The 13,801-nt window shown below is 40.7% G+C and overlaps 1 protein-coding gene across 2 annotated transcripts in view; it reads right to left on the bottom strand.

The window, feature by feature from the left end:
• Window positions 1-3,064: 3,064 nt before the first annotated feature.
• LOC136786338 (neuropeptide S receptor-like) overlaps window positions 3,065-13,801 on the bottom strand; it is a 120,990-nt gene continuing 110,253 nt past the window's right edge. For both annotated transcript variants that reach the window (XM_066992274.1, XM_066992273.1), the window contains 4 exons: window positions 8,180-8,256; window positions 6,175-6,267; window positions 3,893-4,073; window positions 3,065-3,769 (listed from right to left, as the gene is read on the bottom strand). In XM_066992274.1, coding sequence (XP_066848375.1) covers window positions 3,676-3,769; window positions 3,893-4,073; window positions 6,175-6,267; window positions 8,180-8,256 — 445 coding nt within the window. In that variant the 3' untranslated portion in view covers window positions 3,065-3,675. The remainder of the gene's footprint in view (window positions 3,770-3,892; window positions 4,074-6,174; window positions 6,268-8,179; window positions 8,257-13,801) is intronic.

Below are 13,801 nucleotides of genomic sequence, written 5' to 3'. Positions count from 1 at the left end.
GATGAGCTCCCAATCCGTAGTTGAATTTCTTGTAATTGATGCAAATGATTATTAGCACATATGATGGTACATTTCATAAGATTTCTGCTAATCCACTGGTAAAGATAATCCAGTTCTTCCTATGAGATGCCTCAGTCTGCTCATTTTTACTGAATTTTTTAAAGCTGCTGAATTTTAGCCTCTTTTCATTTGCATCACTTGAGTCTAAATTAACAGTTGAGCTTCTAATTATGTACCACTATAAGTAAGTCAGTATGAGGAATAAGCAACGTCTATTTGTAAATTCATGCCTGTGTTTGTATGCCTAACCCTCTACCCCCATATTTTATGCATACTCAGAATAAGATGCCATCAAACATGACAGAAGATTATCTGATGAACCATTCAGCTATAATGCTTATCTAAATTGAATGCTATGTACAATAAATTACAGTTTGCTAAAGAAAATGAAACATATTTTACCTTACAGAAAAAATTGCATCTACTCCCCAGATCAATCATGTTTCCCAAGGGTTGGTGCATAAACTGAAATCTCTCCTCCTGTAAGCACCAGGCTGTTATGTGGAATTTAGATAGCTTCTGCTGTGATTTATTTTTATCATGGAATGATTCCTCACTTGAAGAAAAAAAAAAAAGGTATTTAAGACAACAATGTATATACACTTTTTTTGTTGTGCTTTCTGCAGTTTCTTTCTTTTGTAGTTCCTATGTTTTCATCAAGTACTTCTGAAGAGCGCATGCAGTCCTTGTGATGAGTAAAGTGAAATGGCAGGTAACGTTATGCCTTCTGGCTTCTTGTGTGAAACGAATCTGTACAAACAGCATGGGTAGGACTTTCTGAAGAGACTCATAACTTGGGGCATCTTGCCAACAAGCATGTTCCTTGTGAATGCCAAGAGACTATTCTCAAGTATCTCAGGCTGGTGTTGCCCGAAAGCGCTCATCTCTTCAGAAATTCTCCACCAAAGCTGTGTTGAAAATGTTCTTTTTTTATTGAGCCACTTGTTCCTATGCTTTGAATAGAGGCTCTTGTTTTGGGAGAGGATTTTGCTGATTCCCTGTGTCTTGAAGTGTCAAAAAATATGAAATCTTAACAACTGTAAAGCTTTCTTTCTTTTTTTTTTTTTTTTTTCTGGACACCAGGTCTTGAACTAAAATAAGTACTAGTCTCACTTCTTCTGCTTATGTGGCCTTCTTAGAGACTGCTACCAGTATGGGTGTGATGTTTGCAATATCTAGTGTTGTAAAGCCATATTGCATAAGCCTACTTCTGTAATCATACTTGTGGCCCTGATTCCCCTTAAAAAAAATTCATATTTAAATGTTTATGTGACTTGTAGAATAGAGACCTTCATTCACTCATGCCTTTCGAATCTTAGAGACATTTAAGGAGTCTCGGTGGAAGACAAATCAATCTGTATCATAGCAAAATATATTTGTCAGTGATATGCACAGGGGGATCAAGTGCACCTTCAGCTAGTTTGCCGATGATGCCAAGCTGTGTGGTGAAGCCAACGTACTGGTAGAAAGGGATGCTGTCCAGAGGGACCCTAACAGGCTTCAGAGTTGGGTGTGTGCTGAACCTCATGAGGTTCAGCAAGGGCAAGTACAAGGTCCTGCATCTGGGGCAGGATGATCCCAAGCTAAACACAGGCTGGAGTATGGGTTAAGAGCAGCCCTGAGGAGAAGAACCTAACTGTATTGATAAGAGAAGCCTGATATGAGCCTGCAACATGTGCTTGCAATCCAGACAGCCAACAATATCCTGGACTGCATTAAAAGAATTGTGGCCAGCAGGTGGAGGGAGGTGATTGTCCTCCTCTGCTCTGCTCTAGTGAGGCTCCGCCTGGAATGCTGTGTTCGGCCCTGGGGCCCGCAGCACAAGGACATCGAAGTATTAGAACAAGTCCAGAGGAGGGAGGCAAAGATGATCAAGGGGCTGGAGCACCTCTCCTACGAAGACAGGCTGAGGGAGTTGCAGTTGTTCAGCCTGGAGAAGAAAAGGCTCCTATCAAGTCTATGAACTCCGCTAAATGTCCAAAAATAGGCAACCAGTGTATTTGTATCAAATGGAAAAATAAAAAACAAAGAAAAGCCCATATCATTATGAAGCTTAAACCAACCAGTCCATTTTTGGGAATGTTATGAGAGGCCCACAAAATAAATGTTGTCTAGTTCTTACATACAATCTATGCAAGGTAGCTGCAGTAAAGGGTGGTGGGGATTCGTGGTTTTAATTAAGCTGGTACTGAAATTGAGATGTAACAGAACTTCATCATAATAAAAAGAGAAACCTTACTTATTTTCTTGACAATGTAAAGTCCTATGATTCTATATATCTCTTACTTAGGAAAAAAGATTTTTGTAACATAGGTAATTAAATCAATTTTATTCAGTTCTTGTTTTGCAGTGAACAAACCCAGTGTAAAGAGTCATTTAAAAAAAAAAAAAAGCTGTTTAAATAGATTCCACTTGAGTAAGATTGCTAATTTTGCACAGAGAGGAGTAAAACCATGCCATGCAGCTGGTTAAAGTGCATTATTATGCAAACACTTCAAGCTGCCTTATAGTAAAATGAGTGTTGAAATCAATAGCTTTCACCCAGCTGCTAAACCCATTTGAGACCATTTGTCTTCAAACCCAGGGGCTTGGAGAAGGGGATGTCCCTTCCAACCCCTACAATTCTGTGATTCTGTGATGTCCCAATAGCTAGGGGCGTTTTACAGCAAAGCTCTGCCTGGCGGCTGGTGCTCTGTGGACCCTACAAGGAATACACAAGGCTGGATCATCAACACAACTTCTCCTGAATGTCATATGAGTTTTAAAATTTCACCCAGGCCTTTCTCCACCTCTAAAGTTCCCTAACAGCATACATGGTTCCCTCCATGATTTAAGTGGCATGAATAATGTATGTAGGGCATGAGACTGAGAAATGCTGCTGTGTGGTGGCAAGATTGATCTGTACAGCTGGAGTGCCCTGTATGGCAGCTCTCTTTAGGTAGTATAAGCGTAGTATCCCCAAAAGACTGCTTAAAAAGGGAAGGGAAACATGAGCTATGTGGATGGGAGGACCAGCTTGAGCTGAGAAGCACAGCCAGGAGAGGCAGGGGACAGCCACCCAGCCCTGCAGTCCCTTCCTCTCTGGAAAAGAGATTGTAAGTTGTGGTTACATGTGAAGCCAAGATGTAATTACATAGATCAACACTGGTGTGTTATCATTGGGAAAGTGCCTGTGCCTTTATTTTAAGAATGGTCTCCTCCCATAATTATTTGTAAATACTTTTTACTAGTTCTGTGAGTTACATGGTACAATAGATGGCTTTAAGACCCTCTTGAAGAATAGAGAGAAGACTCTGACTAGACACTGTTTAATTTTTTTTATTTTTTTTTTTATTTTTTTGCGTTTGGAGTGCATATACATTACAGCTTGCTTGAAAACAGATGGTCAAAATGAGCCATCATGAAAGTGGCATGCAAACCCCACACAGCGAGCTTGGTCCTGGCGGCATGCAATGGCTGAAGATGCAGCGCTAGTCCAAACACTCATGCTGTTCAACAACAACAAGGCACAGGCTCTGTCCAGTTGGCTTGTGCATGGTGTCCTTCTGTGCTCAGGGAAAATCTCCACCCTCCTCGGTACTGGTCCTGGTGTGGCTATGTGGGGCATAATTTGCACTAGATGTATTCTGGTTTGGACAGGACCTGCATCTCCTGCCCTCCATCACTTCGGTCACGAAAGGTTCCCTCCAGCCTTCGTGTTCTTCTTTCCCTAAGGAAAATAAGGAACGGTCAGGATTAAAACAGGAGAGAACAGGTGGAGAGTTTAGCAACTGTGTTTATGTGTTCCCTCCCTTCCTAAGGGATAGTTAGGGTGAGAGTAAAGGAGCAGTACTCGAAGGGCGGGCAGAGGCGATTGCTGAACACGCAGTAGATGAGGGGGTTGATTGCACTGTTCAAGGCTGGCAGGTTCTGAATAATCACGGAGGCAAAGAAGCGCTCTTTGGTCTCAGGGAGGATGTTGAAGTTGTCCAGGATATCAAACAGAAAGTAAGGGCTCCAACAGAGAACAAATGCTGCAACGGAGACAGAGGAAGAGCTTGACATCAGACAGTATAACAATTTAGGGAGTTAATCACAGACACACATAGAGAGACTGTCATAACACAAATATTTTTCATGCAAGAAATATCTCTCCCTATTTGGGGTCTTATTTAAGAGAATAGTTATTAGATTGTGTTTCTATTTGTCTTTATCTTTATTTTAATGCCCATAAAAAAAAGATTATGTGTGCTCCTTTAAGTGTTTAGAGTGCTCCCTCTAGACATATCGAGGCACTCTGAACACTGCACAACACATAAAGGATAAATAGGTAGCCAGTTAAAGCATCATCACTTATAGAGAAGTGCCCTTTTAATGGTCCCGTGAGTGAGCACCGAGTCTAGAAGCACACAGCACCAAAGTGCTGCTTTGTGACAGCACTGCCTGTCACAGCCACCTGTTAAGAAAAGGCTCTTAAACACCCAGCAGCAAGGCCTGGCACATTCACACCAAATTATAGTAGGCCAACATGTCATTTTGCATGCTGGTTGGAGGTGCTGTGTAGGTGGGGCATGCAGGAAGATTTTCGTGATTCCTGTACTGCTATTTGAGAGGCATATCTGAGGAAGCTAAGAGAAGGCTGCATCATTCGTAGCTTTTGTTTGGAGGGGCTTGAAGTGAAGTGGCCATGGGTTTATCTTTATTTGCAGGCATAGGGAATGAATCTGTTTCTCATAAATTTCTGTCAAATCCTGTCACAAAGGTTATTGAAAATGATGGGACAGACAGGTCACTCAAATTGTAGGCACCTGGGTTGCAAATGTGCAGTTTTCTGTGAGATCAAACATATGTGCTCTCCCTGATGCAAATGAGTCAGCAGAAGCAGAAGTCGTGCTTCCTTTCTTGTTATATTAAGCAGCATCTCTTAGTTGGCGTATAGCTGGGTGCTCGGTGAGTGTGCGAGGAAGAGGTGAGCACTCCTGTTTTCTAGGGTAACCAAACTAATGGTGTCCATGCACAGGTACCAGCAGAACAACAAAGCACAGTGTCAACATGTGGATCATAGCACTGACTGTGAAGAACTTTAGGTGGCTTCAGAGAAAGTCCTGATTGTTAGGTGTCTTAATCTGCTTGCACATTGAGAGATGCTGTGTGCCTGATGTTATCAAGGTCCTTTGAAATATTGAGCACCCCGGTGAGCTCTTGACATCTGATGGCATTGCAATAGCAGCCAGTTCTGACAAAAGCTCTCTCTAACTGTCACACAGAAAAGGTGCTCTTGGTCTTCTGAAAGGCATGAATCACACTGGCATCTCTCATGTCTAAGGACACTACTGCTAACCGGTGAACTAAGCACCTCCAGTAGTAGCTATTATCGTGGTATCAATCAATCTGAATTTTTCCTAGGGTTGGAAAGAGAAATGATCTTTCTTGCAGTGGTAGCTGAAGGTTGTCAGCCCTGGGGAGTAAATAGCTTCTGCCGCCTCCCTGCCCGTCTCTGGCAGCTAATCACAAGCCCTGTGTGACGCTGTCTTTATTTATCAAGATAAAATGTCAGCCTCATAATTCCATCAGGATAATGTCATCTCCCTGGGAGACGGAGGACACCTGCACTGAGTCATACACGGCCTGGTTGGGCAAGGAGAGCTCGTCTTCCCACCTCGACAGGGAACATGCTTCTGACATCAAATTCAATTGCTCTGCATCTCTTGCCTCTCCTTCCTTTCCCTGCCCTGCCCCAGCAGCTTATGCAGGCTATATTCTCTAAATCTAGAAGACAACTCAGCTGTCAGGTCTCTTAGCACACTGGATTAGAAGGAGGTGACATCTTCCTTTGCTCTTTTTAGGCAATGTCCCTCCTTTACTTTCATTGCATGCATGAGAGGCTGTGAGATCACTGCACCTGAGGTGTATGTCAAGTGCCTAAAATAGGATCCTATCAGTCAGAGGAGAGCAGGGGACACGGTCAGAAGGCAAGTCAGGGGTTTAAGTAAAGCTCCTTCTTTGAACCACTTAATGCACTTTGTTTGCTGGTGATAGAGGGATCTAAGGAAAACCAGCTTCCTAACTTGAACATCATCCTCCCTCCTTCCCAGCTGCCAGCTGTGAGGCTTTTACTCTTATGTTTTTACTTACCAAGAATAATTACAATGCTGTACTTGATGGCTTTCACTTTTGCTCTGGATATGAACCCACGACTGGTGTAGCCAGCAGAGGAGGTTTTCCCATCTGGGAAGAGAATAGTTCAGTTAGTGAAAGAGCAAGGTTGGTGCATGGATGTGTCAGCAGGCACTTTCACAGTCAGGACAGTGATATGCAGCATGTCCTTCCCCAGTGTAAGGAAGCAGGGGCTCAGTATTTCCTGAAATTCAGATGCTTGCAAGTCTGCTTAAGTTGGACACTCAAAACCTGAGCCCTCCAAAATCAAAAGTGGAAATGTAAGCAAAGGAGATCTCTTGAAGTATTGTGGCAGCTGCATATCCCTGGTCCTCAACACTTGGGCACATGGTCAGGAGAAACACTGATGACATGCCCAACAGTATCAATCTAACAAAAACCATTGGCCATCACAGATGCAAAAATGCAGCTAAAGTGGTGTCATAAGAGAGGTTTTCTGAAAGGAACTGGCAACTGCAGTTAAGAAAACATGAGAGAGAACCTGTCAAAACAGACTACCTGTTCACTTTTTAACTGCATTTCAATTAGATGGATTTTGAAAGCTACATACTCCATTCCCTTGACCTCTTAGTCTTTTTGATGCCTTAGATAATCGGTCATGCATTTTACTCTTCATGTTGACTCAGTAATGAAATATGAAATGCTGTTAGGTTAGCTTTTCAGAAATGAAATGTGCCTTGAATTGAGAAACAAATTCTATTCAGTCTTACACCAAGGCTGGTTGATCTAATTTCCTCTGAAGCCACACTAATGTCTATGAGAATCAAGTGCTGTATTTAAATAGCAGTACCAGCATGATTTTAATAATATGCTTGATTTCATTATTAATGTCAATTTGCTGCTCATGTTGCTGGATGAGAATAATGAGGTTCACCATAGTGAATACTTAAGAAGGTTATTTTTTGTCAAAACATATCTCAGCTCCAGTAGTCCGAGCTGAGAACTGAAATTTTAATGAATGTCACTGGAAATAAGTCTGTGTACATGACTTTTGGCACCTCTTACAAAAACAGCATATCCAGGCTTTGTAATTTGCAAGAAAAAAGTGTAAATAAAATTAATGTGGGCTTGTTATCAGTGAAACATGTTATCAGTGAAACATCCAATAGAGAAGCTTGAAAATTGTCCATACTTAATACTTCTGGAAATTACTTGACTTCCAGAGCAAAATATACCTCTTGGGTGAGGAGAATGACATTTTTTTTTTCAAGGCTAGTTGATACTTATTGTGTCACGAAGGCAAGATAATTAGAAATGGGTCCTGTTCAAGCATTTCAATGGAGGAATAAATCTTTTCAAGATTATAGTTAACAGATGTCAGGTTATGATGAAAGGATATCTGAGTAGGCACAGCAACACGTTTGGACATTTCCTCCTAAAACAGCCATGATCCTACTTCAGGCAAGTATTGGCAGCTTGGTCACCATGGTCTGATGTGTCACCACTCCCCACTTAGCTGCACTAACTACTTGTGTGCACTGCAGTCTTTGAGTTGTGTTGTAAAAAGGATTAGTGTAAATGAACATACTTCATAACTAACAGGAACGTCCTCTGGCAAGTGAGGTTCTTGTAACGATTTGTGGTCAGACTCCTTGGTCTTGACCAAAATCCAAACTTGCAAAGGCATGTGAAAACACTGCAAAAGTTTTATCTAAGTGTCTGCTATAAAATAAGTCATTTTAGAAATGAGCAAAGTTCTCAGATCTAGGATTCTGAGTTCTAGAATAACGATTTTTACCTTTTATTTCTCTCCTTGCAGATGTTTTCTATAATTTCTTGAAAGCAGATTTAGTGTCAAGGGAAAAAGTGTGGAAAAGAGTTATGAATCAGCAGTTTCTATAACCAATTCCCACCGCAGTGATGGGGTCCCAGCTCAACACCACATGTGTGGGCATTCCCAGATTTGATAGGACTGGCCAGATTCAAATCATGCGTCTGGAGACACCTGTGTGCTGACACTCACCAGGGCAGCTGGATATAATGACAGACTGAGCTTTGCTCTTCATCCAGATGGTTCGAATCACGATTGAGTATATGATGCTACAGAAGGGAAAGAGTCATTGATATTATGAAGCACAGTAAACTTAACTGACATCTTGGTCATTCATGCTCTGTCAATATACTTATCGATGTGTAAGGAGCTCACGAAGATGACAGAACTTCATAAGAATTATAATAATAGTAATGACAACAACAATAGTAAATTAAATATGACTGTCCCAAAGTACTTCTCAGAAGCAGACCTGAAGAGTTTTCACAATGGAGATTGTTATCATTGTCCAGGCTTTGCAGGTGTCAAGTCTGAGGTTCAAAGCAATGGCATGGCTTGGCCAAGATCTCTCAGACAAGAGTTCTTTGGGGATTTTGAGCTGTCTGAGGCCAAACATGTCTGGTTACCTGCACCAGGCAGGAGGCACCTTGTCCTGCACTGGGAAGTGCTCGTGAGTGCTTTACATGGGAGCTGCAAGGAGGGAACTCACCCTGAAATGGTGGAAGCAAGAGGAGGGACCTGTTTTGGATGTGTACCCAGCTCTGATCTGGTGTTATTTTGGGAATATGAAGATGATGAATAGTATGGTACCCTGGGGAAGGGAATGGGGCACAATCCATGAGAATGTTAAGTACCATGGTGCTAACTCTCACCTCTTGAGGTCCTGGGACTGAAATTGAGGAGCACAGAAATGTCAGGTATATGGGAAGATTTAGGTGATTCAAAACCAGATCCACTACAGTTTGCATATTTAGAGGGGAATATGCATATAATTTTGATGGGAAGGATGGACAGTGCTCCAGTCCACAACAACCATGGATTGCTATGGTCTCTGCCTAGGTGGTAACTGTGGGATTCTATTCCTTTAACATAGAACAGATAAAAATAGTTCCTCTCAGCTCATGAGCTATTTGAACCCACGCCCCGGATGAGGATATTACCTCTGAAGCAGTTAAAAAGAAATATTAGGCCTTGCTCTGTGTGCCTTTTTACCTGAAAGTTTGGATAATGTGCAGCTAAAATCACTGAGCAAGAGCATGCCTTTGACTGGTGACTTCCTCTTTAGTCTGCTAAGGAAGATGAAAATAATTTTAAAATATTTCAGCTAATGCACTTGGGTTGCCGTATTTTCCTGACATAAAAACCAAGCATCACAACAGAAGTCATCGTGTGCCATTTGCCAGTAATCCACAGTGTTTTGGGGTAACCTTGGGCAGCCTGACCATTAATTGCTGTAGACCTTAGCACTGAGCCTGTGAAAAAGGTACAGCTCTAGAAATTATTGCAAGGTGTTTTATAGAGATGAAAAAAAAATTTCTTACTGTCATACAGCTTATTTTTGTTGTCAGAAGAGACATTATTTTTACTAGAGCTTTCAGACTGATATATGAGCCTTTCCTATAGCAACCTCAATTCTTAGCCACGCTTGCAAAAGCAGTATTTGTGCATCCTGGGGGTTTCCTTTCTGTGCAGGTTTGGGATATCTGGTTCCCAGGCTCAGGATGTGAGAGATGGAAATTCAACGTGCAGACTGGGCTGTGCAGCAGAGCAGTGTTGTACTCACCCAGCAAGGATTTTTCATGCATCTGCCACAGACACCATCTTGCCTCCCTTAATCCCTTCAAAGGTCCAGCATGGCTCCCAGCTGACTTGAATATTTTCCTTTTATCTCCTGGCTTTTCAAGAGCCTGTTTGTTTATCAGCCAGCACACTTGAAAGTTTCTGTGTACTTTGCACTGACAATGGTTGAAAATTCATGTATCATTTCTCCTTTGATTGTTCCAATGAATCAGAATCTATTATGATGATAATTGTTTTTATCTTGAGAAAACTTCAGCCAGCTCCTGCAAGACCTGCTTCTATTTTATCTCCAGCCTGCTATCTCTAGCCTGACCTTTTTATTTGCAGTCAGAACAATATCCCCTCTGACAAAGATCTCTGTGTGTCCAGCAGGACACATTCAGAATTGCCCAAGTACCAGGACAAAGCAGCCCAACTCTGTACTCGAAATATTCAGACTCTGTCCTGCCAGCCAGGTACCACAAGGATTGAATTAGGAAAGCAGGCTCTCCACTTGCTTTCCCTCCTACCCTAGAAATCCTGCCCTCTTGGCTGCAGTCTGGTAAGAGCAGCCCTTTCACAAGGTGCAGTTGTACCAACTTGATTTTTCACACACTGGTCAAGCAACGTAGTGCCAGGTCCTAGAATACACTTGATATTTCATATGTAAGATTACATACTGTTTCATTTGAATCCTTATTTTTTTAGAAGTACGGGGGAAACATTAATTCCTTGTTTAATCTGGTGACTCCTACAGTGCTGTCAACATAGTGGATTTGTATTGGTATTTTTGCCTCTGTTCATCTTTCTTTTCTCTATAGCTGGATCTATGGGAGTCTGCTTTACTAGAAGGAGACCAGAGGTGGCACAGCAGTGCTCAGGGTGGGTGTCAGGGAAGAGGAGTCACTTAGCAGGTTAGGTATGCTTCCTAGTGACCACAGTTAAGCCTTCATCTCTCTGGGATTCCAGATGGTATTACTGCCTAATCTCTATTTTCCAGACTTTCCAGAAATATGTCACACAAAACTTATGATCGTAAGAGGCATCTCTGTGTGTGTGTGTGTGTTTCAAAGCCAAAAAACCAACCACAACAACAAAAAACCCACCCCCAAACTACAACAAAACAAAAGAGCACTTACAGAACAGAAGTTGTATTTTTCTTACAAGAGAAAAGCAGTTTTGTTTTGTTTTCCCAGAATGGACTTGTAGCTTCTTTCTTTCTGTACAAGGTGGTTGCAGGAGGAAGAGATGGTCAGTGACATCTTAAAGGGTGGGAACAAATTCCCACTTGATGGTAAATGAAGTGGCAGATGAAAAAAGAGAGGTACAGATGAGAGATGGTATTCAGATGAACGGGAGATCCAGATGTCAAATATTTTTGTGTCTGTAAGTGCTTAGTCTTCCAACTCTAACTGGGGATTCTTGGGTGCTATATAAATGTGTTGTAGTCATAATGCATACTGTGATACTGAAATATTATATTGTTTATTATTTTATTATTGAGTTGTTGTGGCCTATTATTTGCAAGTAAGGGACTAATGAAAGGGAAGAAAGAGATCAGATGTAGTAGTCACATCTGGATGGAAAAAGAAACCAAACCATTTTGAGAAGGAGTCACTCAGGCTATGAAGACCATAGGACAGAAGGGGCATGCTGTTCATATGAAAATGCAATGATTTTTCTAGCCCTGATAAGAAGCATATGTGTAGAGGTGGCAGAAAAATATAAGAATATGATATAACTCAGCAAATTAAATGCATTGCACCTCCAAAAGCAATTTAGATTGATCCAAATTCTGAAGGACTGAGATGCATGTTCACCTTTGCATGTTATTAGTTAATGGTGTTGGTTAATTTGACCCCATTGGTAATTTTGGCAGTCTTTGTCCATATGAATAGCTAACTTAAGGCATTTCCTAGCTCACTTCTGTTTTGGAAAATAAAATGTCCTCTGGTAAACCTACATATTGATATTAACAATCGTAAGAATCATAGATCTATCCACTCTTTAAATTTTTTTTTTTTTTTTTAATATTTGATTACATCGTCATAGCATCCCATCCAGGCTCAGTATTTCCTATTAAAGTGAACCATTACAATGGCAAAAAGTACACTGAAGCTCCTTGTTAATTGCTTGTATTTATCATCCAGCATTGTCTATTGTTCATCATACTTTAATTGTTCAAAGGGATGCAGCTGCATTGTGTTTTATTGTAGCTAATTTACAGCACTATTTATCCAAAGACAAAAAGCCTATGTAACTTCATCCAGACAAACCATTGTAGGCATACGTAATGGGTAAGTGAATAGACAGGCAAATATTAGAACATATGTGTAAGATCTAGACTTTTTTGTTTTGAAATGGAAATTGCAGGCAAAATGATTGTGCTCATCGAATCAAGCTCAAAATAAGACCTTTGAAATTTTTATTAATATAATTTTTATTTGATTTGATTTAATTCAGATAAATACTTTTCATTTCATCTACTCATCTTTTCATTGTTATGCCTTAATTTTAGTTCCATATTTTTCCTTTCAGCTGATTTTTTTTTTCCTTTCTGACTATTTTTCTTCTGCTCCAAAACACATGTTCTCTTTGGAGTTTTGATTTTAAACAGCAGATGGACATTTTTTTTCCTCTGTACTTTAAGAGGAACTTCTGCATTTTTTTTGTAACTTGAATTTGGACTTATATTAGATGAATGTCGAGATATTGCATTTATCAGGTTAAAATACATAAAACATATTTGACTTTCATGAAAAAAAAAGCTAAAAAGAAAAATCCCTTATAGACTCTGACTTTCTGAATATCCAAGTGACAAAACACGATTATGTTTTGGCACAGATCAGAGAGTAATGATGTAGAACGGAAGCCCAGTAACTTTCCTGTCTCCCCATCACAGAACCAGATAGGCCAGGTGCAAACCCTTGCAGGAAGAAAATCTGTAATCTTGATGTGATGCATGTTTAGCAGTGGCCCAGAGGTATTCGAGTATCACAGGTACCATTCTGAGATATGCTTGGCATTTCATGGTGCAGGAGAAATGGTGTTGGTTGTCACTGATGAGACTTGTCCGTGAATAGGTGAGAACAAATTAGGCAGGTGGCCTAATTTATTTTTCTAAGCAGTCTGTTTTTTTGGAAGGTAGACAATATTAACTGCAGAAAATAATAAATTAACAAAAAAAAAAAAAGTGGTAGAGTAGCCCAAATAAGAGGCGTCCCTCTTATTTAGAGCCACATCTTCAAGCGCTATAAGGAAGAACATGATAAAAGATATTTGCCTCTCTCTGACCAGAACTAAGGAAGAGGAGTGGAGCTTTAATATGAAAACAACAAATGCTCTCCCCTGTTCTCAGCTCTCAAAGATAACCATGTACTTGGGTTAAAAATCTCATTAGTGCTTTTCATTCCCTTTCCATTATTCAGATCCTGTTCATTTGTATTACAATTGGGTTAAAAATTCCCCACAAAACCACAAGCTGTTTGATCACTGATTGCTCTAGTTTAGAAGAAGTGGTGGTGAGAACAGACCTCTCGAGTATGGAAATCTTTCAGGACTGTTGTCGTTTTGTTCACAGATTGCCTTTTTATATATATAATTAAAAAATAATAATAATAAAAGGCAGATTGTTGTTTTCTTATGGTTCATATTTTGGCCTGGATTCTATAGGGTTTGCTCACATAGTGTCTGGGGAGTTTGCTCACCAGTGGAAGGGATTTCTAGGCTGAACATAAAGGTTGTCAGCTAAATATTGTATCCCTTGTGCCGCAGTTTTATGAACGATGCATCTCTTGTGAGTTACTGACTGTGCCAGGAGCATGTGAAATCAGCTTTGTGGAGAGCTGGAGGATGATGAGAGAAGTTTAAAAGATGACAGTACCTGGGCTATAGCAACAGAAAACTGTGCAGCCAGAGCATCAGATCCATGTGGAATTAATTTCTGCGGCTGAAAAGTAAGGTTTTATCCTTTGTATGCACTTTGGATGGATAGTGCCAAAAAACTGCTGCTGTGGGTGAATTGTTTTGCTCTGG

The sequence above is a fragment of the Anser cygnoides genome, chromosome 2 (assembly GCF_040182565.1).
Source record: "Anser cygnoides isolate HZ-2024a breed goose chromosome 2, Taihu_goose_T2T_genome, whole genome shotgun sequence".
In the NCBI taxonomy this organism is placed as follows: Eukaryota; Metazoa; Chordata; class Aves; order Anseriformes; family Anatidae; genus Anser; species Anser cygnoides.
The sequence above is the reverse complement of the archived record's forward strand: the minus strand, read 5'-3'. Positions and strand labels throughout refer to the sequence as shown.